The sequence below is a fragment of the Scylla paramamosain genome, chromosome 34 (assembly GCF_035594125.1).
Source record: "Scylla paramamosain isolate STU-SP2022 chromosome 34, ASM3559412v1, whole genome shotgun sequence".
In the NCBI taxonomy this organism is placed as follows: domain Eukaryota; kingdom Metazoa; phylum Arthropoda; class Malacostraca; order Decapoda; family Portunidae; genus Scylla; species Scylla paramamosain.
This window is the reverse complement of record NC_087184.1, coordinates 17,107,720-17,132,875: the sequence shown is the minus strand read 5'-3', so window position 1 is coordinate 17,132,875 and position 25,156 is coordinate 17,107,720. Positions and strand designations below refer to the sequence as shown.

Here is a 25,156-nt window from a genome sequence, read left to right as displayed (position 1 = left end):
TAACTGCTCTTCTGATCTTGCTAACTGCGTGCCTCCCCTCCTTCCGCGGCCTCGCTGCACATGACTTTCTTCTTTCTCTCACCCCTATTCTGTTCACTTCTCTAACGCAAGAGTTAACCAGTATTCTCAGTCATTCATCCCTTTCTCTGGTAAACTCTGGAACTCCCTGCCTGCTTCTGTATTTCCACCTTCCTATGACTTGAATTCCTTCAAGAGGGAGGTTTTAAGACACTTATTCATCAATTTTTTACCACTGCTTTGACCCTTTTATGGGACTGGCATTTCAGTGGGCATATTTTTTTTTATTGGATTTTTTTGTTTCCCTTGGGCAGTGTCCTTCCTCCATAAAAAAAAATAAATAAATAAATAAATAAATAAAATTACTTTGTAGCTCGAGTTTACTTTAGTTTCTAGTCCAGTTCTTCTATTTACGTCTCCCCTTCACGGCCACATTTTCTTTATCACGTATGTACAATGTACTTCCTCAGTTTTCACTTGTCGTCTATTATTCCCAATTTCCTGTGTTATGTAGATGCTGGGATGCAGTTGCCCATCAGACCACTCCATTTAACAATAAAACCATACATTTTTACATTAAACAACTCTAGTATTACCGAAATTATAACAAAACAAACTATAAAACAACCGAATATTTCGTCATCTACATGAACTTAATAAGCATATCAGCACATTCCGAACACCTGAAGAACAGAAACAGCGTTTTTATTTCCTCCGTTTTTTCTTTTGCATTCTTTTCCTATTACAAATACCTGGCAAGGGGAGGCGCGCTTGCTCCCTCGCACGCTCCAAGCAAGGTCACAAACTCCCAGGTGATCGTGAGATGCTTAATTAACTACCTGTCCTCCATGCACACCTCTCTGCCGTATGGGTAGGTCAGGGTGCTCTATGGGGAGTGTGATGTGGGGGAAGGGTTGTAAATGTGTGGCGTGGTGGTACTGAGATGTGGTGGTGATGGTGGCGGTGGGCAGGTGAGAAAAGGTGTGGTGTGATGTGTAGTAGTGGTATACAAGTGTGATGGACAGGTGAGAAATGATGTGTTGTAATGGTGTGGTGGTAGTGTACAGGTGTGTGGTAGACAGGTGTGGTGTGGTAGTGATGGTAGTGGTAGAAAGGTGTGGTAATGTGTGTGGTGTGATGTGGTGGTGGTGGCATGGTGTGATGTGGTCGTGGTATGGTGTGGTGTGGTAGTGGACAGGTGAGAAGAGGTGTGGTGTGGTAGTGACAAAAAGGTGTTGTGTTGTGGTGATGTGTTGGACACTTAACAGACCTACTCAAAGAGAGAGAGAGAGAGAGAGAGAGAGAGAGAGAGAGAGAGAGAGAGACTCATTTAGGTAAAGAATCATCAGTCACTGCTCTTCCATTGAACTAATCCACACCTTTCTCTCAATCCTGAGATATAAAGAGACTGCAAAGAGCTGATTGGTCAACACTGGGCAGTTCATGAACTAATAATGAATGTATCACCTTACCAACCTTCCTATTGCCACCTGTCTTCCCTATCTAACCTTCTCCTAGTGTGTTGGCAATGACCACATGACTGCTAAGCCTGTTGCTCTCAATCACCACTCTGAGAACCCAATCTAGCTATGGCATCTCCACACATTATACCTCTGAGAGCATCCATCAGACATAATTACTAGAGATTCCTTATTCTGGTAGTTATAGGTCCTCATGCCCCCACAAAACATTGCAGAAATTACCATGAAAATATAGACACACTTGATTCATAGGTGCATATTCAAAAATGCTGTGCACTTTACCGACAACTATTTTCCGAGGCCACTGAGATGATAAGCCACATTCTCAAGAATGTTTTTCCTGGTGATAATATGGAAATCTTGTTAATCTCTCACTAGAACTGCAAAAATACTCTTAAAAACCCATATGACGTCTTCTAGAGCCTCATGAAAGTAGTGGACATGCAGCGCAGAACTGTTTGGTGTGGTCCCTCACCCCACACATTTCTCTCACAGGGACACAGGATGTTCATGTGTGTAGGACCTGAGCAAAATTATCCCACTAACTTGAAGCTTGTGGAGTGTGTGGGAAGCGATGGAGGGCGACAGTATTCCTGAGAGGCTGCTGGATACTGCCGACACAGCTTCCACCAGTGACACCTCCCAGGCACAGGTCAATCTTGCCTTTGAGCCAACAGGATCCTCGCAAGAGAGCAGTGATGAGGCTGAAAAGAAGGAGGGAGGTCAGTTATAGTATGGTTCATTTGACTGGTATATTCTCTTTTATTCTTTATTCCCTAGCCATTATATTTTTAAGATATCTCTGCCTGGTGAACCTGACAAGAGAAGAGGTCAGTTTATTTGACATATATTCTCTGTGTATTCTTTTTGTTGTTATTTATTTTCTGGTAACTATTTCTATGTTAACATATCTATGCCTTCAGTGAAAATAGAATTCTTATTTTGTTCCACTGATTTAATTTTTTATCCAATGAAGTTGTCCTGAATTATTCTGAAGAAATGTAGCAAATGTCACACGTTCATGACCTGCCAGTGTGCCAGAAGAGAGAAGCAGTGAGAACAAACAGATAAGATAAGAAAGGTGTCAGTAGTAACACTGGTATAGGTTTCCTTCCTCCATTGCTCTTAAGATAATAAGATTAGCATGACACTGAGAACTTGTGAGAGAGAGAGAGAGAGAGAGAGAGAGAGAGAGAGAGAGAGAGAGAGAGAGAGAGAATTAATTCATCTTTCTTCACATGAATCCTTCCTAGCATGAAGCCTTTTCTGCAGGAGGTTTGGGCAGACAGATAAGATAAGGAAGGTATTGCTAGTAAATCCTGGATGCATCTCCTAAACCTTCCTTAAGATAACAAGATTATAACACTGACAATCTGTGAGGGAGATTCTGTAACACAAACTCTTCCCTACAGGTGGCTTGACCAAACAGATAAGATAAGGAAGTCTAGTAAATCCTGGATCCATTTCCTAAACCTCCCTTAAGATAACAAGATTACAATACTAACAATCTGTGAGAAAGATCTAACACAGGTGCTTCCCTACAGACAGTGGCAGTACATTGGCAGAGAAGCCTGAACCACCAGAAGGTAGCTCAAGTTCCCCCAAGATTGACCGTCTGCCAATCTTGGAAGAGCCCACTGTGCAGCGCCACTTGAGGACAGACAGCCAATTGTCCTCAAGTGAGGCGTCCTTCACTCCAAGCTCAGGTATGTGGAGCATTCAGTCTGGTTTGAGCTCTCTTGGAGGGAGGAAAGGGAGTGCTCTAACTTGTGTCTTGAGTGTGGTATTTTGTACTGTGTCTCTATGTGTGTGTGTGTGTGTGTGTGTGTGTGTGTGTGTGTGTGTGTGTGTGTGGTGTATAAGATTTTGATCAAGGTTTTATTGCTGTACAGAATTTGTATCAAGGTTTTGTTGTCCTGTATCCAAATCTACTTTTATCAAGATTATAGTCAGGGATATTCAAAGCACACACTATCACTGCATTCACATCATTCCAAGTAGAAGTTGTGGCAATACTTCTCTTAGATCTGAGGAGATAATTTTCATGGTATGTGTGTGTATGTGTATGTATGTGACCTCCTTTGTGTGTGTAAGTGTGTGTGTGTGTGTGTGTGTGTGTGTGTGTGTGTGTGTGTGTGTGTGTGTGTGTGTGTGTGTGTGTGTGTGTGTGTGTGTGTGTGTGCAAATTCCAGAGGTAATATAGTTTGTCATCTTTCTCCATTACCTCATTTCTTCCTTGAGTGGAAGGATTGAAACTCAAGTGACTGGCTGTGGTATGTATGAGATCAACCACTGAAATTACCAAAAATCTGAGGGAACTGATGAAACTAGACAACACACACACACACACACACACACACACACACACACACACACACACACACACACACACACACACACACACACACACACACACACACACACACACACACACACACACACACACACACAACTATTACAGGCACAACTGAGTCACACAGGGAGGGAGTGTGCAATGGTCCACTAGTGAAGGTCGGTCAATGTCCATGAGGCTTAATTGGGTAAAGAGTTGGTACCTTGAGTGTCTTGTGAAAGGTTTCATCCCCAGACATTCCCCTCTGATAGTGAAAAAGAACCGAAAACTGTATTTCTGTACATCAACTTCTCTTGTTAAGTTTACTAGTGTGTTTATGAGTCTTGTTGTTGATACAGGTCCTCTATATTTAAGTGTGTGTGTGTGTGGTAAGGATGTGAAGTTTAGGAGAAAGACTGTTTTTCATTAAGAGTGAGTAACTGTTAATATGAATGGTCACCTTGAGAGAGGTTACATCACCCTGATAAGCTGGAGCTGATAAGGCTTGCCGAGCATTGCATCCCTCCCAGCATCATGTTTCTCCACGTGTTTACCAGACAAGCAGCCTCCTCTCACTGGGCTAAGAGAGAGTTACTGGGTTAAGTGGTCAGGATGGCAGCAGGAACTAAATACAAGGAGGTGGCGTTTGTCAATGGTGAGTTGGGCAGGGAGGGTGGCAGGAAGTGAGTCACCAGTTATGTGTTGTCTTAGGGTTTTTTTGTGACTTGTTATTCAGCATTGCAGGTTTTTTTTGTGGGTAGTTATTTAGTATTTCATGTTTTTTTATGGCCAGTTATTCATTATTGCACATTTTTTGTGGATAGTTATTCGTTATTTTGTGTTTTTTGTAGTTAGTTTTTCATCATCTCAAGTTTTTTTGTGACTATTTATTCATCATCTCAGGTTCTTTGTGGCAAGTTATTCATTATTTCATGTTTTTTTGTGGCCAGTTATTCATCAACTGAGGTTTGACTCTAATTATTTGGTGCTTTTTACTTGTTATTCACCATCTAAGCTTTGTATGACTGGTGGTTTGAGTTAAGATGCTTGGATTACCCCATGACTCATTTTCTTTTCAGTGACTAGTATCTTTCAATGCTACACTCAAAACTTGCACTACATTAGGCTTCAGAAGAAGATCTCTACCTCTGTCTTTCTATATATCAGGCTGCCAATCCCTTACAGAGTGGCTCAGACAAAGCAACACACACACACACACACACACACACACACACACACACACATAATTCCCACTCTTAGTCTATTAAAAAAGACATACTGATAAAAAAGATTAACTTCTCTCACTTCTTTAACTGTTAGTAGTATCTTTAACAATTATACTCTAAACTCGTATATTATATTAAGCCTGAGAGGTCAAAAGAATGGTTAAATGTAGAGCAAACTAAGCAAAGCCAACCTGTGACCTCTGATGACCTCACTCAGAGCCAGATGTGGGGCGCAGGGATGACGTGGAGGGCTGGACCACTCTGCCGCCCACCAACAGAGGCGTGGAGTATAGTGAGGCTGCAACGCTACCCCTTGGTAATGCCTGAGTGTGAGAGAGAAGATTAATCCCTTAACTTCCACTTGGTACACCTTACCATAATTACCAATCACTCTGAGACATCTTTACTTGTTTTACAGCCACATCCAGTTTCTGAACTGGGAAGAAATTGTAAAATGTATTCTTTTTCATTGCTAACTTTCTCATGGATGCTTGTAAAGACTTCACACATTTCTAATTGCTGCTAATTATTTTGTGTCACAGTGAAAGGCTTAACAGGGAGAAACCATTAACTGTGATTCATTTGGCAGTCAGCTAACCAGTGCACAAACACTCCTCAGGCTGTCCCAGTGTGGGGGAGAAGATCAATGAGTGGGACAGCCGCACAGACAAGTTCACAGACAAGAAGGAGTCGAAGGGGTGTGATGCCTGCTGCCGCTGCCTCCTCCGGTCCAAACACAAGCTGCCAGAGCACCCCACCATGGCCCAGCGCATCCACTACTCCCTCACCTGCCCTCCACATGGCAAGGTGACATGCTCATTGGGTTTCTTATCCATATCACACTTCACTTTGCTCAGTAAATTAGTGGTGGCTCCTCTCTTTCTCAAATCAGAGTTAGTGGGAAGGTGACCCACTGTCTGACTTTCCTGTCTTCTCCATGGATCACTCAGCACAATACATTGGTAGTGACCATGGTGCACTCTCTTCCATATATGAGAGCTGGTGTTCTTTGCCCCACCACTTGTCATCCTTTTAATTTCCTCCCGATTCTTCTGTATTGTGGCCAAGGGTGATTACATGCTGGGATCTGCTTGTCTTTGTCCATGTATCCTCTCTAAGTAGTGAGGCAGTGAGGTCATTGCTAATATGACCACAACACAAGTCCACTGTTGGCTGCTGGAGGAGACTCAAACATGGCGCCAGCTCCTAACTCTACAGAAATAGCAAAAGGAGAGGTTGGCTGGTGCTGTGATGAACCCTACCATGGCCACCATATTAGAAACATAAGTTGTCCAAGTATTAATTAACTTAGTACACTGGTTGGCACTGTGCATCATTGCCAACAGGTGGCCGACATCCTGCTGTGGCTGGTGATTGGCACAGCGGTGTGGGGGTGCCTCATCTGCATCACGGGGCAGCTGGCACTGCCCGGCGGGAACCTGTTCAGCCTGGCAGTACTGTACATGGCAGCGGTGCTATCTGGCCGGGCAGCAGCGGCGGTGGGCATGCCTCCCTTGCTGGGTAGTCTGGTGGCTGGCATTCTCTTTGAGAGTGTGCCAGGCATCAATGCTGTGGGGCACAACGTGGATGTCTTCTGGTCGTCTGTCATCAGGTGTGTTCCTTCCCTCCACTTTCACTTGTGTTTGTACTTTTTTGGGAGGGTTTTATGCCCAATTCCATTAATCTATAAAGACCAAGATGGCACCTTCTAATCCTGGAACTCCCAGCTTCTGTATTTATCCTTTCCTATGACTTAAACTCTTTCAAGAGGGAGGTTTCAAGACATCCTGCAATTTTGGATGATCCTTTTGACCTCTCTTTAGGGAGTGACACTTTCAGTTGCCTTTGACCAATGTCCCTAGTACATAAAAAAAGGACTTTAGTTTTGGCATCTTTTGGAACTGTTACTCTGGGCCCTTCCTGGCCTCAGACTGTGGCCAGGAGGGCATCACGTGTCATCATTCCACACATGTAAATATAAACACTAACATCATTGCCATATCAGCACCACATCAGCATGATCACACCACCACCACCACCACCACCACCACCACCACCACCACCACCACATCACCATGTCACCACCACATCACCGGCAGGAACCTGGTGCTGGTGATCATCCTGCTACGTGCCGGCCTGGGACTGGACCCAGCGGCGCTGCGGAAGCTGAGTTGTGTGGTGCTGCGGCTGGCCTTCCTACCCTGTGTGGTAGAGGCTGTGGTGGCTGCCCTCATGGCCAAGCTTCTCCTCAGCTTACCTTGGCTCTGGAGCTTTATGCTGGGGTAAAATTCTTCCTCTTGTTATCTCTCAGTGCAGGAATGCTTTCTCTTCTCCATTGTGGGTCGAGGGAGTGATGTGAATCAGTGTGAATGAGTGTAAATGTGAAAGTTATGTGCCTTGTGTTGGCTACCCATCTTTTTGGGGGAGACAGCCTTGGTATATGTATGTATGTATGTATGTATGTACGAGTATATACATATTATCTCTCATTCTTCTTGGTTAATGTAAATTACAATTTATGGTTTCCTGAAACATCTCTTCATTTTCTGTCTGTCACTCACCTCGACATCAAAGTTGTGTACTCCCTCATTCCAAAACTGTTTCTCACTTAATTTTCTGTCCATCACCCATCTTGCTGCCAGGGTTGTGTACATCTTTGTCTCCAAAACTGTTTCTGACTGTCCCTGGCTCATTTGTATCAATATGTCACCTGTTACTACTTCTCTCAATCAGTTAGTCTGTTATTACTTTTCCTGCAGCAATTTGTGAATAATCATTCTTGCTTTACTGTAATTAACACTCATGTTGATACTTTAAGTCCATTCTATCGTAGACCATCATTTTCTCCTGTAAGTCACTATATTAACTTATCTATCCTGCAGTTTATTAATTTGAATCTCTCTTACTCATTTCTTATTACCATTCTGCTTGTTAGACACCTCACTGGACATTGTTTTCACTCTTTTTGTTGCCCTTTGCCATTGCCCCTCTTGCATAAAAAGACGAATAAAATAATAACTCCTCTTGTTCATCAACTCTCCTTATAACTCCTCTTGACATCCTACAAGAGTCCTTCCTGCAAGTGTCCCTCCTGCCCTCTCCCTCAGGTTTGTCGTGGCTGCGGTGTCACCAGCGGTGGTGGTGCCAGGCCTGCTGAAGTTGGCGGAGGAAGGGTACGGTGTGGAGGCCGGCATCCCCACCTTGGTCATTGCTGCTGCAAGCCTGGATGACGTCCTGGCCATCACTGGGTTCAGTGTCATGATGGGCCTGGCCTTTGCTGAGGGTTGGTAGTGATTGGTTGTGTGGTCTTGTGTGTGTTTCTGTGGTTTTTCCTCCTCTTTTCTCTGTCCACTTGAGTTCCTTTCTGTTTCATTCTTTACTGAGTGTATATATTGTATATTGTAATGCAATGGTTTTCTTCCTGTTTCCTATGTGAATTTCATGAATTTCAGTTCCTTTCCTTCTCCCTTTTCAGGTGTTTTCTTTCTGCTTCTTTATGTAAACATAAACTGAAAGGGACAAACGCTTTCAGTTTATTTGTTTCTCTCTCCTTAGTTGTTTTCTTCCTTCTTCCTTTCCCTATTTTAATTCCTTTTATTTTCCTTTTCATTAGGCTTCTTCTTTGCTCTATTTATTGTAGTCTCAGTGTGATTGCTAACAAAAAGAAGTCATTATTTTCTTTACCACATCTTTTTTTCATATTTGGCAACAATTCACACGCATTTCTCACTTTCTTATTGCTGTGTGTGATGCTTCATGCTGTGGTCCATTGGTTCAGGCTCCCTGGTCTGGACGCTGGCCAAGGGGCCGCTGGAGGTGGTGGCAGGCCTGGTGTATGGCGTGGTGTTTGGGGCGCTGTGCTGGGTGCTGCCCCACCAGGAGAGCAAAGACAGGCCTGCCTTCAAGTTTGTCATTCTCTTCTTCCTTGGTTGTCTTGGCATGTTTGGCAGCCACAAGGTGAGGAACAGAGACACTTTGAGTACATAACTGTGTGTATCACTGCCTTTTTGTGTATCATCATATTCAGTTTATGAATTTTCAAGCTTGTGAATAAAGTATTTCATATTTTATCCTGATTCATTAATGCAGAATTCACTTTTATAACAAAATCAAGAAAATATTGATTATTGTAGTAAGTGAAAAAAAAAAATTGAAATCAAAGATTGATCCCGATTTATGACTGAAGGTTGGCCTGGAGAGCTCTGGACCCATTGCTGTGTTGTCCCTCGCCTTCGTGACTGGCCTGGGATGGAGACAGTCAGCCAACAAGGTGGGGAACACACCACTGCTGAAATCCTTCCTCTTTTGTGCATTTCAGTCAACATATTGCATTCTTAAAGTCTTTCATTGCTTGTTGTAATTGAGTGGCCTTGTAAAAAATAATGTCTAGCTCTCTTGTGCATTTCAGGAAACAAAATATTTCACTCAAAAAGTCACCCACTGCATGTTGTAATAAAAATGAGGTGGAGTTATTCTAAATTATCAGCACACTTGTCTAACTGGTTCTCAAATAGAGTGGTGATGAACGTACTCAGTGATCAGGTTGCTAGTGATGAGTCATTAAGGAGATTTAAAAGATGATCAGACAAATTCATGGATGGGGATGATAGTTGGAAATAGGTAGATATATTTCATACAGGGACTGCCACATGTAGGCCTGATGGCTTTTTGCAGCTTCCCTTATGTTCTTATGTCCTTATGGTGTTAACTTGACAGGATGAGGAGGTGAGCGGGTACTACCGAGCATTGTGGGAAGTGTTCCAGCCAGCTCTCTTTGTCCTCATCGGAGCGGAAATTGATGTAAGAATGACTGTTCCCCCATTCCACCTGTGTGTTGCTGATTGGCTCCTCTTGTGATAAAGAAACCAATGAACTTAAGTATGGCAGCTTTCTTTTTCTGTCTTCTGGTGCATCTTTTCTTATGTTTGTACAGTATTGTTGATCTTAGCTTTCTGCACAAGGATCTTCTCTATTTAAATTTCCCTGACTTGACTCTTATGCTGTCATTCTACTTTTCTTCATTATGATGTTGATGTAGTGTTGATCTTTCCTAGACTTCTCTATTCAAATCTCTCTCTGACTTGTCTCTTATACAGTCTTTCCAATTTTTTTCTCTATCCTGTCTCTCTGTTGTTCACATTGAGACGTATTTATCCTGTCTCTGTGTTGCAGGTTGGCAGGATAGATGCTGGCACCATTGGCTGGGGTCTGCTGGCACTGTTGGTGTGTCTCAGTCTGCGCGTGGCCACCTCCTTCCTGGTGGTGATGGGTGCCGGCTTCTCTCTGCTGGAGCGCCTCTTCATAGCCATCGCCTGGCTGCCCAAGGCCACTGTTCAGGTAGCATTTGTTTCAGTGTGCTTTGTGTTTGTTCAGCTTTGTCTTGGTTACATGTCTTGGTGGCTGTACAGGTATTCTTGATTTCAACATGCATAGTTTTTGTTCAGCTTTGTCTTGGTTACATGTTGTCTTGCAGGCTGTACAGATATCCTTCATTTCAGTATGCTTACATTTTCTTTGCCCTTGTTTTATCTACATTTCAGTCTGATGCTCATGGTTCTCTTGCAGGCTGCCATTGGCTCTCATGCGCTGGACTATGTGAGGCGACATGGAAATGATCCAGATGACATCTTCAGAGGACAACAAGTAAGTGACCTGCCAGCCGAGTCTTGCCACAGTGACACACAACACAATGGTGGGCTGTCTTGTCATACTGCAACGCAACACAACACAACACAGAATTGAGCCATCAGTAATGAGTGCTGTGCTTCCTGCAGGTGGTAACCATTGCTGTCATGGTGATCCTGGTCACTGCACCAATAGGAGCTGCTGCCATCAAGCTCACCGGCCCTAAGTTCCTCGCCAGGCACCAGTCCCATGACTCTCAGGCTTAGCTGTCTGCTTCATCATCAGAAGCAAGCATAAGCATCCAAGGGAATCTGGAAGAAAGATGATACCATCTCTCACCCTCACCCAAAACACTTCTCTGGCCTTCTCTTGCAGCACTGTCATACTCATGTCCACCATCACACTGCTGTGACTCCTCCACTCATCTGCTGCTCTGTTTGTGAATCCAGTTTTGCCCATAAGAACTAAAAGAAAAGCTGTAAGAAATCAATAACCCTTCATAGGTGACCCTGTATTATGTACATACTTATATCCATCTCTCCTGTCCATAATTTTGCCTAATAGTTTCTTAAAGCACCCTACCATCTCTGATCAAGGAGTCTATTCCAGTCATCTACTATCTTATGTTCACATTTTCTGTCCATAATTTTTGCCTCATAGTCTCTGAAAGCACCTTCTGTCTCTGCATGAAAAGTCTGATCAAGGAGTGTATTCCAGTCATCTACCACCTGATATGAGAGCCAATATCCTCCTGTCTTTCTTTGTGTACATTAGTGCCTTGTTTCTGTCAGGCAATGAGAGATTTCAAGTTACATTTGATAAAGTAATGAAGTATGAAATGTTTGCACCTCTTATTTCTTCACTTTCCTTATTTTAGCAGGGATTACATTTACATGACTCAGATAAATATCAACAGATGGGTGTAATACTTTAGTAAGTGATATATGTACTTGTAAGGCTGATATGCAATGATGTATTACTGTTATTGTTTTACTATTACATGTTCCTGTACCTCTGTGTTCAAGTCTGTTAAGGTTGTGTTGTATTTATAACCCACATTGGCATTGTGTTTATTCTTCCAACTCTTACTGGAAATGTGTCATGAGTCATGTACTGCCCCAATTTATGTCTTTCTGTGTAAATTACTTGGAGATTTAATATAATGGAAGAATAAACAATGCTGTGGATGCACCGAGGCCATGGCGTAAGTTATAAGATTCTCATGAGTGTTGCAATAGAGAGGAACATTGAGCCGTCCACACTGGTGTCTGACACAGGGCTTGCTGGGCCCGAGCTGTGGGAATACAGGACTGCTGGGGACCTTTCAGCTCATACAATGCTTCTCCCATCCTCATCCATCAGTCTACCTAAGTATCTTGTTGAGCTTTCTATTATAATCTGTGTATTGCCAAACTTCAAGTGGATTTTGGTCTGCCTTCACTGTCCTGTACATTTGTGGCTGCCACCAGATTGCCAAGACTGTTTCCGTTTATTTTCTGGCTGTCTGTTTCAGAAAGCTGTCTAACTTGAACACATTGTAAATAATGGCTGCTCTATTTGTCTTCTACTGTACTCAAAAGCCAGGTCATGTGTTTGTTTCCTAAATCAAAGTTGAACCCATTGTTCCAAATTCTGGCGGTTCTATCTCTCTACTTTATTCATGAATCAGGTCCTTCCTTTCTGTTTCTTAAATCTAACTTGAAACCATTGCTTCAAGTCCTGGCTGTTCCATCTATCTTCTACTACATTCATGAACCAGGTCTCCTCTATCTAATGTGAACTCACTGCTCCAAATCTCCAAATCCAGCCCGTTTCATTTATCTTCTGCTCTATTTGTGATCCAGGTCTTCTATATCTGTCTGCCTCCTAACCCACTGCAGGGCCCATCAGCCAGCCAGCCAGCCTCTGTACCAGCACACATTTAGGCAGTGCAGTGTGATCAAAACAAAAGCTTTGAGGAATGTTTATGTTTTGCTTTTGTGATACCAATGTACAAGCAACTGTGGCCTTACTGAATTCCTGCATATGTGTGTGTGTACTTAGAGCATTGCATAGAATATCATTGTTACTCAGATAACTGCCTCATTGTTGCTGCTTTCCTCAAGTGGGGAGCTATATTACATGAGTAAATTAGTTTATGCTCATGTGTTTTGTATCATGAGATTATTCTATGTGTATTTGTAAAGAGACATGATATGGATTTCCACTATGTTATTTTCTATGTGGATAAAGTGTTTGTACCAAGGAATGTGTGAACCTGCCCATCTTAGACTTCTCCCTGTATTTGGTCTTGCCTGATCTAATTTTGTTCTCACAAAGTTCAGGAAGTGTTGAAAAGTGGCAAACATTTCACATCCTCCACTTGGTACAACCGTGAACCTTTAAAATCTGGGTGGCTTCTGGGAACATATGAAATCAGTCCATACTAACTTGAAATTCTACAAAACTTGATACTTTTTATACTGACAATTTTAGCAGACACTATGTACACACAGCTTATTGATTTCAAGAAAGCACCAAAAATTGTAAGCTAGTTTTATGCTGAGAATTTTAGCAGACACAAAACACACATCACCAAAAATTATAAAAAACTACACACTTCGTAACTAAGAATTTTAGCAGACAAAACACGCAGGTCATTGATTTTAATATAATACTCGTGAATTTTAGTAGAACCATGTAATCTTAGCCTGAACAAAAGTATCAGCACCTAGAAAACTCAACAAAATCATGTAATCTTGGCCTTAAAACAGCCACCAGATTCTGAGGATCAATCATTCTCCTCGGACAGTTCACGTCACCACTTGTGTCAGCTGGGAGATTCATACAAACACTGCATTGTGAGGCAAACCATTAGTAATTCAGGGACAAGCCATCTAGATGCTGTATTCTCTCTCATTGGTTTTTCATTATAAGATCTGATAATTTTGCTACATGTTATCTGTCTGTCTCTGTCTGATGCCTTGCTTTCACTAGGTGCCTCTATCTTTCTGATCTTTATGATTAAATGACCTTCCTCTCCTATGAAAGTGCTGCCTTACTTTTATACACATTATATTAAGCTCTTAACTCTATATTCAAACCTTCCTCTCCACTGTCACTTGCATACACATTATTTTGAGCTCTTCACTCTTCATTCTCTGTATGTTAAACAATATTGAAGTTAAATATGCTAGAATGCTTGAGCACATGGGGGGAAATGGGTGAAAGGTTAGAGCAAGCAAGGATGGGATGCAAAGACAGGAATGAATGAACACTGTTGCAGCCGTCCACTTCACTAGTTCCTCAGAAGTGGCATCAGATATAGACAGATTGATAAGTAGGAGGCAAGACAGATATACCTTCTCTGTTGCTGTGATGCATTGTTAAGTCACTGTCTTATAGTTTATATATATATATATATATATATATATATATATATATATATATATATATATATATATATATATATATATATATATATATATATATATATATATATATATATATATATATATATATATATATACACAGAAGCTATTATATATTTACATTACTGTTTGTGTCAATAGAAGTAATATGTAAGAGATAGTATACTAGAAATAGCTCTGTGCTGTTTTGTGATGCATTAATGTAAGTACTTGCAGTATGATAGGCAATTATTTCCAGTAAAGTAATAGGAAGGTTATTCCACTCACTGGCAACAAACACCAGCTTACCCTTAATTCCTGCGTGTGTGCATGCCTGGCTATAAGGAGCACCACTGACAAGACTGCCTTACTCTTCCTGTTGCTGGGAAAATCATTTAGGGTCTTACATTTGTAATACAACTTGAGCCATTTAACATTTGTACTTAACTTCTGAATGTGTGTGCAATTTTCGATCTCATTATTTGATTTCATGATATCGAAGTGCAATATTGCATACTTAACTAATGAGTATTTGAATGTCACCAGGTATTTTTACTGCAAGATGTGTACCAGTTGGAAAATGACATACATTCCCCAGAATACTTTCACACTGATGTAAAATGAGCCATATGTTTTACTCCCATGAATAATAATTTTAATTTCAGAAACTGTGCGGTATTTTTCTCCCTTTTGAAATGCACCTGTTGTTTGAGAGTTCATAGTCCTCTAGTCCTGTCCCTCTTGGTTGTCTTTTACACTTTGTAGGGAGCAGCAGTATTTTTAAACCTTCTAATAGTGTATGGTCAAGTTGCCCTACCTAACCTAACTAAACCTAGAGTTACAGAGAGAAGTATAGAAGCTGCCTCACTTTCCAATCCATACACTCTCTAAATAAAACAACAGCTGACATGTAAAAGAATAAAGTGGCTCTGTATCACCCTGCTTCCAGTTGATGTGAGGAAAACAAAGAGGAGGAGGGATGGAGTTTATTGAATTCCCTGATGCTCCTGTCCCAGTGTTGGCCACACTCCTGTGACCTCAAGGAGCACACTACTACATGACACATCTTCCCTGGTGTTCCTTCCACTCTTCACTCTTCACGGAATACAAGCATCATACAAAATGTGAAACAGTGCATGGCAAAGTACAGAATGGTTCAGATTTTGTTCATTCGTACTTAACAATGAATTCCTTCCTTGAGGCGGGACGAGAGGTGGTCACCAGGAGGCAGGTGACCACTCCCAGGAAAGCAACACAGGGGAAATATATACAAGTACCCTGATCATGCCAGTGCAAAAGAAAGGGCCACTCAAAAACACCAGAATACAACAGAAAAAATAAATGAATGTGTCAATCTATGCTTTCTTCATTGTTATATTCTGTTTTCCTGAGTAGCCTATTTTATACTAGCAAGCTCAGGGTACACGTATGTATGTATGTATCCTGGTCATGCCAGTACAAAAGGTAGGGCCACTCAAAAACACCAGAATACAACAGAACAAAGAAGTGAATGTGTCAATCTATGTTTTCTAATACTCCTTCCCACTCTAAGCATCAACTATGGACTAAACACTGTCCAAGATGAGCTGTGCATAAATTAGACACTTCACTAATGCCCACAGAAACAAAAAAACAAGGGAACAAATCACCTTTACATAATTTTTCAATAATATTATGAGAATGACAAAATACATACAACCAAACAGAACAAAAACTACTTAAATCTTGCTTCTTACAGAAATAAGTCATGGAAATTTAGTAAAGGACAAGCAAATATAGAACCTGAGGTGACTTCACACTCCTACTCATCTCATGGTGGTTTAAGTTATAAGGCGAAAAAACCAGACACAGAAGAGCAGGACTGCCAGCATTCCACTCCTGTTGGGCTGCAAGAACACAACTCCTCCACTCACAGTGCACACTCAAGCACACACAGTCTCTGCCACCCACCTCTGAGGGGATGGCAGCTCGATATGTAAACAGATGGGTAGATGACTATTATGCAATGGAGTCTGTGGTATAAGTACAAGATATCTGGTGAATAAACTTAAGAAAAAGACAAAATATTCCTATGCAATCATCACAGTTTTGAAGGAAAAGCTCTGTGTTTACTTGATGAGCAGCAAGATTAAGTGTAAATATATAGTTAGTAAAGTGGTTTTAATTTGTAAGCCTCTTCCCAGGACCTCACCTCACGTCTCCTTTGCTCTCAACACACAACCTCAAATATTCAGTACACTTTATCACTTCCTTCCACCAACACAGTCTACATCACTATTTCCCTCATTTCCTCGGCCCATGTTGAGGCTTCACATATGATCATCAATCCACAAGTGACAACCTTTCATTGAAGTAAAGCACATCAGCATAATTTGGCACAAAATACCCTAATAACAACATACAAAGATTAAATATATCAGTAAACAAAATCAGCAAGTGATCTGCAGCAGTATAAATTTCAATGGCAGGACTTGGCAAGAGTGAGGATGTGGGCAAAGATGTGAGCAACAGTGGCAACGGCGGCAGCAGCAGTGTGCCTTTGACACTATACAAACCACCTCCGGTCTTGACAAATGCCTGCACATGAAATAAAATGTGCATGCATGTGTGTGTCAATGGTTCATACTGTTCCCGCTGAGCACATTCCTCCTGCCACTGTGACGACAACACTGGCTGACGAGGCGACTTGAACAGTAAGTAAGTGGAGGCTGATTATGTAAGCGTTACTTGAAGAAAGCCATCTGTCGCCCTAAAGGTTCGCGTGTAATCATTGCACAATATGGCAACTCATTACAAATCCTGAATAGATAAATACCACAATAAATACTTTCCCTCAAAACTCCTCCAGGCCATCCACATCGCCAGCAGCAAAGACTTGCTGCGGTGCAAAGGCCACGCTGGGCTCAGCCACCTAACCCTGCACGCCAGGCAGCCCCACTGTGCTGGACCACATCACTACAGTAAATATGTACAGGAAGAAATCTTCCATAAAGCACTTCATCACGTTCATTATAACTACATAGGTGGAAATGGTAGTCTGGTTCACCCCACTCAACATGAGGGCAACCACCAGCAGGCTGGACCTACCCCGGGAGGCGGCCTGCAGGGCCTGCCACCTGCACCACAGGCTGTGGCTCTCCCACAGCAGGAATGGAAATGCAATGCTGTTGGATACAATGTAGCCCAGGTTGAGAGACAGGAGGCAGCACACCAGCAAGGCCAGCACCACCGGCACCACCACGGCCCGGGACGGCTCTGGCTCTGGTCTGGGCGTAGCCTCGGCCCCGGGAGAACCAAGGCTCCCGTTGACAGAAGACAGCCGGCTCAAGTTGAGGAACTGTTCCGTGGAGTCTGGCACCGTGCCGTTCAGCAGCCGGGAGCCGGGGGACAGGACTGTGGGGCTGTGTCGCTCTGGCCTGGGTGTGGAGGTGAGCGGTGTGTTGAGAGGGAAGGAGTCCTCGCTGCTGTTGTGGGAGTTGGGTGCCACCAGGGGAGGCTGGCCGGTGTCTATGCTGTCCCGAACGTCGCGGACATCACACATGGGATCCTCGGCAGCTGGTACACTGCCTTCCCTCAGAGGGAATGCCTCCGTGGGCGGGGTCTGCCGGGTCAGTGGCGGCAGCGGCGGGTCCTCACACACTGAAAGATTCCTGGGTGTCATAAAAGTGACGTGTGTGCATGTCTGCTGCTGATGCCAGATAAAGCATCTCTGACAAGTAGATACAGGAATGTCTGCCCTATGTGAGAAGCAAACTGAGTGTACTGGTGATTGGCCAGCAGCAAGCTGACAGCCTGTGATACAACTGTGTGTTGCTTTGTGGCAGACTGATCAATGGTTACCTGTGGATGGGAGCAGGGAGGCCATGCAGGTATAAAGCTAGAGATCGGGTGAAGCAGAGTAAGGCACACTACACACTAAGCTTTGAAAACGAGAAACAAGAGCACAAAAGCAGCTGACAATGATGCAAAGTAAGACTGACACACAAAATGTTGTGAGGCAGTGTGGTGTCCAGAGCATCACCAATAGGTTCTGCAGCACGATGGCACACTTCATACAGGGCATCAAGCTCATTTACAAGACTGTATTCCATGAGGGAATATGAGCAACCTTCCAATCAGCATGAATGTGGCTACACAGCCCTGGAGAGTGTTTTGTGATGAGTGGTTAAACAACCACTTTACCAAGGAAATATACAAGCAAGGACAGGGCACAACATGCACAAAACATACAACTTCAACTGACACAGAAATGGAATGGTAATAAACAACCTACTGACGGCATAAGAAGGCAGAGTACTGAAGGTGAAATAAGCTTTACAGGTGTGGCTTGGAAGAGACATGCAGCGGCAGCAGCAGGGTTAAGTGGAGAGGCCTGGGGGAAGCTGTGCTGTTGTAATGCAATCATCCAACTTTCCCACCAGTTCCCCAAGTTTGTTGGGGGTGGGGAGAGACAAGGAGTATACAAGATGCGACTGGTAAGAGTTATCCAGGGCAGAAACACAAGCACAAAACAACACCAGACCTTAACAATTACAGGATTCAGCACTGCCAAGCCTGTCAAGTCATCTCATTCATCACCTGGTTTTCTTTCCCAGTCTCTAAGAGGAGGAGGAGGAGGAGGAGGAGGAGGAGGAGGAGGAGGAAGAGGCGCAGGCGAGACACAGCTGAGACACTCATTACTACAGGTTGCTCTCACTTACCTGGCGTTTCTTTGTCCTCTTTGATTTTCGTGGTGCCAAAAATCTTTCTCTTTCTCTCCTCAGCATTCTCCAGTATCTTCCTTCGTCTCAGCTCCCGCCGCCTCGCCGCCTCGTCTGCCATGTTTACAAACTCTGCTGTTCCAATAATATTCAGCGTTGCCAGATTGTTTTGGCCATATTATCGTACTGCACAGGTTGAAATTATTGTACTTCTGGTAAAATTGTCGTACATATGTAATTATTCCAAATATTATGCAAAACTGCCACTTTCCAAATACAAAATTTAGGTTTTATATATATATATATATATATATATATATATATATATATATATATATATATATATATATATATATATATATATATATATATATATATATATATATATTAATAGTTCCAATGAGTTATATGAATTTTGATAGGCTTACCTCTAAATGGAGTTTCAGCTCATCATACTAATGCAGGATCCTTGTTAGACATGGTACAATAGCCGGCCATCGCGTCTCTGACAACCTCAGCAACTTGAGTGGTTGCTTTTCCACGTTGATGGCCGAGTAGGGTTCTACATATTTTTGTTGATGCGTGCTGTGCAAAAAAATATTTGTATATCTCTGACACCATGAATTCAAGGCGAGAAGGCAACGCTCGCATAGCATATGACGTACATAACTGCAATGAGTGGCAGATGCACTTGATGTGCATCACATTTTGATTTATTACACGAAATCTCGATATGACGGAGTTATGTGCCCCGCACGTGGTGTTGCACCCGTCCGTTGTCAAACCAATGCATTTTTTGACATCCAGTTTTGCATGATTTTCTGAGAAGTCCAGTAAAGATGTTGTGACCACCTCAGCTGTGCCTTTTTCCAGTTCTACCAAACCCAGATACGAAGTAATAATTTTTTTCTTCGTGTAGCTTTGATAGCGAACAACAACACACAATTTCTTTGTGGTGATGTCTGTTTTCACCAATTATTAGTGAGTAATGACCATCACCAATATCGCTGCACAGTTCCTTCAGCATACAGGGTCCCAATATCTTGTTCACAAGTGCTGCACACTTTGTTCTATGCAATGAGATTTCTTTGCAAGAAATATCTCTCACAAGCTCAGCCAAGTGATCAATCGTTTTTACACTTGAATGGGAAGCAATGAGAGCTACTAATTTCAGTTTAGAAATTTTCACACTTGTTGGCACTTGCTTTTGTTACATCAGACTGAAATAACGTTCTCATGTTCGAGAATGAGGCTGTATTTTTTATTTTTTTCCCGTTTTTCCGTTGTAGTGTGATTAACAAGACCACTGTGGTGAGCTCTAATTGTTGTCTTTCAGAACTTGCACGCTGCAAGAGTCGTCGTCAGGTACACAAGCAATCCATTCTCTGAGAACATCTTTTTTCCCATTCTTTATATTTTTTCTTCCATATTTCGCTCACTTGCCCATTTTAACTGCAACACTCATAAGAACATAAGAACATAAGAAATAAGGGAAGCTGCAAGAAGCGACCAGGCTTACACGTGGCAGTCCCTGTATGAAATATACCTATTTATACCTATTTCCATCTGTTATCCCCACCCATAAACTTGTCTAATTTTCTTTTAAAGCTCTCTAGTGTCCCAGCACTAACTACATGATTACTGCGTCCGTTCCACTCATCTACCACTATATTTGAGAACCAATTTTTTCCGATCTCCTTCCTAAACCTAATTTTTTTAAGCTTGAACCCGTTATTTCTTGTTCTACTCTAGTTACTGATCCTAAGAATTTTGCTTACATCTCCCTTGTTATAACCCTTATACCACTTTAAGACTTCTATCAGGTCCCCTCTTAACCTACGTCTCTCTAAAGAATGTAAATTTAACAGCTTCAACCTCGCCTCGTAAGGAATACTCCTCATCCCCTGTATCCTTTGTCATTCTCCTCTGTACTGATTCTAATAGACCTTTATCTTTCCTGTAATGTGGGGACCAGAACTGCACAGCGTAGTCTAGATGAGGTCTGACCAGCGCCAAGTATAACTTTAATATTACTTCCGGCCTTCTACTTTTAACACTCCTAAAAATGAATCCTAGTACCCTATTTGCCTTGTTTCTGGCTTCTATGCATTGTTTCCCTAGACGGAGTTCTGAGCTAACTATAACTCCTAAATCTTGCTCGTACCTTGTACCCACCAGAGTTTGGTTGTTTAATGTGTACCTATTGTGTGGGTTTCCTCTGCCTACGATAAGCACTTTGCATTTAATGATATTAAATTGCATTTGCCATCTATCCGTCCATTCATTCATTCTAAGTCTGCCTGCAAGGCGATGGCATCCGATTCTGACCTAATTAATCTTTGTCATCCGCAAATTTACTAACATCACTACTAATTCCACTGTCCAAGTCATTGATATATATTAGAAATAACAATGGCCCTAATACTGATCCCTGTGGCACCCCACTAATTACATGACCCCACTCGGATTTCGAGCCGTTTATTACCACTCTGTCTCCTGTTACCAAGCCATGACCCTATCCAGCCTAACACTTTCCCATCCAGTGTGCACTAACCTTTCTCAGGAGCCTTTGATGGGGTACCTTGTCAAATGCTTTACTAGTCCTGATATAAGATATAACTATCACCATTATCTACTGCCTCGTACACCTTACTGTAAAAACTTAACAAGTTTGTCAGGCAAGACTTCCCCTTCGTGAAGCCATGCTGTGACGGATTTATCAAGTTATGTTTGTCTAAATGTTCCCTAATGTTCCTCGCTATTATTGACTCTTAACATTTTACCTACAACTGAAGTTAAGCTGACAGGTCTGTAATTAGACGCTAAAGTTTTATCTCCTTCCTTAAAGATGGGTACTACATTAGCCTGCCTCCACATTACTGGCACCTCACCCGACTCCAGTGATTTCCTTAAGACAGAAACTAACGGCTCACTAATAATCTCTTTACATTCCTTAAGTACTCTGGGATATATTTCATCAGGTCCTGGTGTCTTGAACTTTTTTTTAGCCTATCTCCTGTTCCACTATCTCCCTAGTTATGGAAATATCTGTCAGCTTCTCATTCTCATCTGCTCTACACACCTGTTCACTATCTGGCATATCCTGAATGTTTTCCTGGGTGAAGACAGTTAAAAAATAACCATTCAAGTTTACTTATCTCCTCCCCAGAACTAACCAGCTCTCCATCTGCTGCCTTTAATGGACCTACAGTATCCTTATTCTTCGTCCTGTATATCAGATAAAATCCCTTGGGGTCCGTCTTCGCCTGGCTGGCTACCTTTAATTCATAATTGTCCTTAGCTTTCCTCGTTAACTTCCTGACTGTTCTAATTCATTGTGTCCTTAAAACTTCTTCACCTGCCCTTAATCTCTTATATATACTTCTCTTACGCCATATATAATGCTTTAACCTAGCAGCCATCCATTTAGCGTATTTTTTTTTTATATTGTTCTATACGGGATATTTGCTAACTGATCTGTATGAACTTTATCTACGAAATATTTATACAATTCATCTACATTTACTTCACCTAATCCCCTCATCTCGTCCCCTACCATCCTCCACTCCCTCGGCTACTCGCCTCGACCTCCTCTCTCATTTCAGCATGACCTGACATTCCAACATACACCTATCTCCCCCTTCCGGACACATCTGTAGCGGGACACAAGTCACCGCTCCTAGCACTCCGTTTTCTGTAATATTTTCACCCTTCCGTTTTCACTCTTTCTTCTGCACAGGCTTTTGTCTTTCATCCCTTCTCTCATTTTTTACATTCTCTTACTTGTACACATTCTGTGCATGCTCTTTGACACATGTGTTACACATCTTCTCAATACATCATATTACTCCTTTCTTCACACAGACATACACACACACTTACACCTCTCGCTTGAGCGGCGAATTCCGGGCGGCCAAGTAGCACCTCACCTTCGCTACACATCTTCCCTCCTCTTGTCCAACACCCTCACGCCTCACCTCTCTCATCCTGCCTTATTTCTCTGAACGTGCGTTTTCCTGGGTGAAGACAGTTAAAAAATAACCAAGTTTACTTATCTCCTCCCCAGAACTAACCAGCTCTCCATCTGCTGCCTTTAATGGACCTACAGTATCTTATTCTTCATCCTGTATATCAGATAAAATCCCTTGGGGTCCGTCTTCGCCTGGCTGGCTACCTTTCATAATTGTCCTTAGCTTTCCTTAGCTTTTGTCGTTCATCCCTTCTCTCCTCACCTCCCACCTCTACCTGCGTGACTGCTTCTTCCCTCAAGCAAGACTTAAAAAGTCCTCTACTGAGCACAACAGAGGACAAACCTAACCGATTGTTGAATGGAGGGAGTGGACCTTGTAAGGTGTGGTTTGATCCACAGGTCAATTAATCATCCCAAGGGGTTAATAGCGTGTGACCTCGGTGGAAGGTCAGGCTGAGGCCCTAATGAAGTCATAATCCTGTCGTGCTAATCCTTCTTGAACTGTTTTCACCCCCAAATTGGCACCTAAAACTTAATCCTGCCTAAAAGGTATTACATTACTACATAAAGGGTACACGCCAAGAAACCTATTAAAACAGGTGGGGATCACAAGTAACTTTTTTCCTGCTGTTCATACGAGGGATTTCCCAAAATAACAGAGCCCCCTGTCGAAGATATTATTTACATGGTTGTTAGTTCACATCAATACATTACGAAGCCTACTCCAGTGACCGACCTACCACACCTTGATGTATTATTACACATTACACACTACACTTGCGAAATGGTATTGCATTAACATAACATTAAACATTACGTACCGTTCAATTAAACGGTAAACTTACCTGCAAGTAGTCATTCTTTAGTACTTTTTCTGATATCGTGCTCGTTATCATGTATTACGAAATATTGTGGTTTCCTTTTTTTTTTCTCACTGCAATCACTATGCTACATATTTCCTTGATAATGCCGCCCTTCACGTTGCTGGCATCGTTCAACACCCACATTTAAAAAAAAATTTACCATTTAATCACTATGCATAGGCAGACCAGCTAGAATTTGGCAAACAGCATTCCTAGAAGGGGCACTTCCACTTATCTGGGCAAATAATCATTACTTCTTTTTCTCTCCATCCCTCGCAGATTCTTATCCACATGTCTGCCAGTCTTTGCCCCCCATACAATAATTCTTTTATCCACTATTTCTCCTTATTCCTCCTTCCCACTTCTCTAAGCCCGTCTCATCTATAACTTAAAAACAAAGAATATTACATGCCTAGCCATTTACATTTGTCTGGAATATTTTCTCTTCCTGTACCGTTTTCTTGTTCTTCGTAACTCTTGTTATGGTGGATCTCATTCTCAATTTTTATTCTCTAGCCACATTTTCCGTCCTTTATATTCTGTATTTTCTTTTCTTTGTATATTTGTTAATTTTGTGCTCGTAGGAACTCTACCTCCTACTCTCGTTAAGACTCGTTTTTGTTTTTTTCTTAACCTCCCCCTCAAATTCTCTCTTCCCCGTGTCGTGGGTAAACTTTTATTTCCCCCCAGAATATGTATGTATGTATGTATATATATATCACACAAAACAAACAAGTACAATAATAAATATACAGCAACATTTTAAAAACACCATTCAAACTCTACTGAATAATGGTGGTAGTGGTAGTAGTAGCAGTATAGTAATAGTAAAAATAAATAAATAAATACATAAACTCTACTGAATGGTGGTAGTGGTAGTAGTAGTAAAAATATATAAATAAATAAATCCTAATAATGAGGGATGCCACAGGCTACAGGGCCATGTAGCACTGTGGTTAGGATGTAGTCATACTGGGTGGGTCTATACATTTTATAATAGGTGAAAAGTATAGGTGCAGATCATAATTATAAGAAGCAATAATAGTAACAGCAATTACAAATTATATAATAATAATAATAATAATAATAATAATAATAATAATAATAATAATAATAATAATAATAATAGTTATAATAAATAGACTGAAATAAACACAACTATAATACATCATAATAATAATAACAGGCCAGTGAAACCCATGGGAATACAACGGAACGGCGCTCGGGAATACAACGGAACGGCGCTCAGGAATACAACGGAACGGCGCTCAGGAATACAACGGAACGGCGCTCGGGAATACAACGGAACGGCACTCGGGAATACAACGGAACGACGCTCAGGAATATGACGACGGAACGGCACTCGGGAATACAACAACGGAACGGCGCTCAAGAATACAACAACGGAACGGCGCTCGGGAATACAACAACGGAACGGCGCTCAAGAATACAACAACGGAACGGCGCTCGGGAATACAACAACGGAACGGCGCTCGGGAATACAACAACGGAACGGCGCTCAGGAATACAACAACGGAACGGCGCTCAGGAA

At 42.1% G+C, this 25,156-nt stretch overlaps 2 protein-coding genes across 4 annotated transcripts; one reads left to right on the top strand and one right to left on the bottom strand.

Annotated features, from left to right (window-relative positions):
• Positions 1–734: 734 nt before the first annotated feature.
• LOC135090306 (sodium/hydrogen exchanger 9B2-like) lies at positions 735–14,739 on the top strand. 3 transcript variants are annotated; one of them, XM_063986975.1, is made up of 14 exons: positions 735–889; positions 1,995–2,221; positions 3,044–3,205; positions 5,275–5,373; positions 5,677–5,864; positions 6,404–6,669; positions 7,157–7,339; positions 8,165–8,340; positions 8,836–9,014; positions 9,244–9,327; positions 9,774–9,857; positions 10,230–10,394; positions 10,623–10,700; positions 10,832–14,739. In XM_063986975.1, exons 2-14 carry the CDS (start codon positions 2,074–2,076, stop codon positions 10,946–10,948), a joined length of 1,929 nt encoding a protein of 642 aa, XP_063843045.1. In that variant the 5' UTR covers positions 735–889; positions 1,995–2,073; the 3' UTR covers positions 10,949–14,739. The 3 variants fall into 3 exon arrangements, with proteins under 3 accessions (XP_063843045.1, XP_063843046.1, XP_063843047.1); XM_063986976.1 differs by lacking the exon at positions 735–889 and adding an exon at positions 968–989; XM_063986977.1 differs by lacking the exons at positions 735–889; positions 1,995–2,221; positions 3,044–3,205 and adding an exon at positions 4,037–4,486.
• Positions 14,740–15,042: 303 nt separating this feature from the next.
• LOC135090307 (uncharacterized) lies at positions 15,043–18,906 on the bottom strand. The gene is made up of 2 exons (XM_063986979.1): positions 18,772–18,906; positions 15,043–17,710 (listed from the first exon to the last, which is right to left on the bottom strand). The coding sequence occupies exons 1-2, from the start codon at positions 18,890–18,892 to the stop codon at positions 16,983–16,985; spliced, it is 849 nt and encodes a 282-aa protein (XP_063843049.1). The 5' UTR covers positions 18,893–18,906; the 3' UTR covers positions 15,043–16,982.
• Between the last annotated feature and the right edge of the window lie 6,250 nt (positions 18,907–25,156).

Bases quoted from the DNA above. Each gene is read 5' to 3' on its own strand.
- LOC135090306 (XM_063986975.1), top strand. From the start codon at position 2,074: ATGGAGGGCGACAGTATTCCTGAGAGGCTGCTGGATACTGCCGACACA. The intron at 6,670-7,156 runs GTGTGTTCCTTC...CATCACCGGCAG, and splicing joins TTCTGGTCGTCTGTCATCAG to GAACCTGGTGCTGGTGATCA. The intron at 9,015-9,243 runs GTGAGGAACAGA...TTATGACTGAAG, and splicing joins GCATGTTTGGCAGCCACAAG to GTTGGCCTGGAGAGCTCTGG.
- LOC135090307 (XM_063986979.1), bottom strand. From the start codon at position 18,892: ATGGCAGACGAGGCGGCGAGGCGGCGGGAGCTGAGACGAAGGAAGATA. The intron at 17,711-18,771 runs GTAAGTGAGAGC...GGAATCTTTCAG, and splicing joins AGAGGACAAAGAAACGCCAG to TGTGTGAGGACCCGCCGCTG.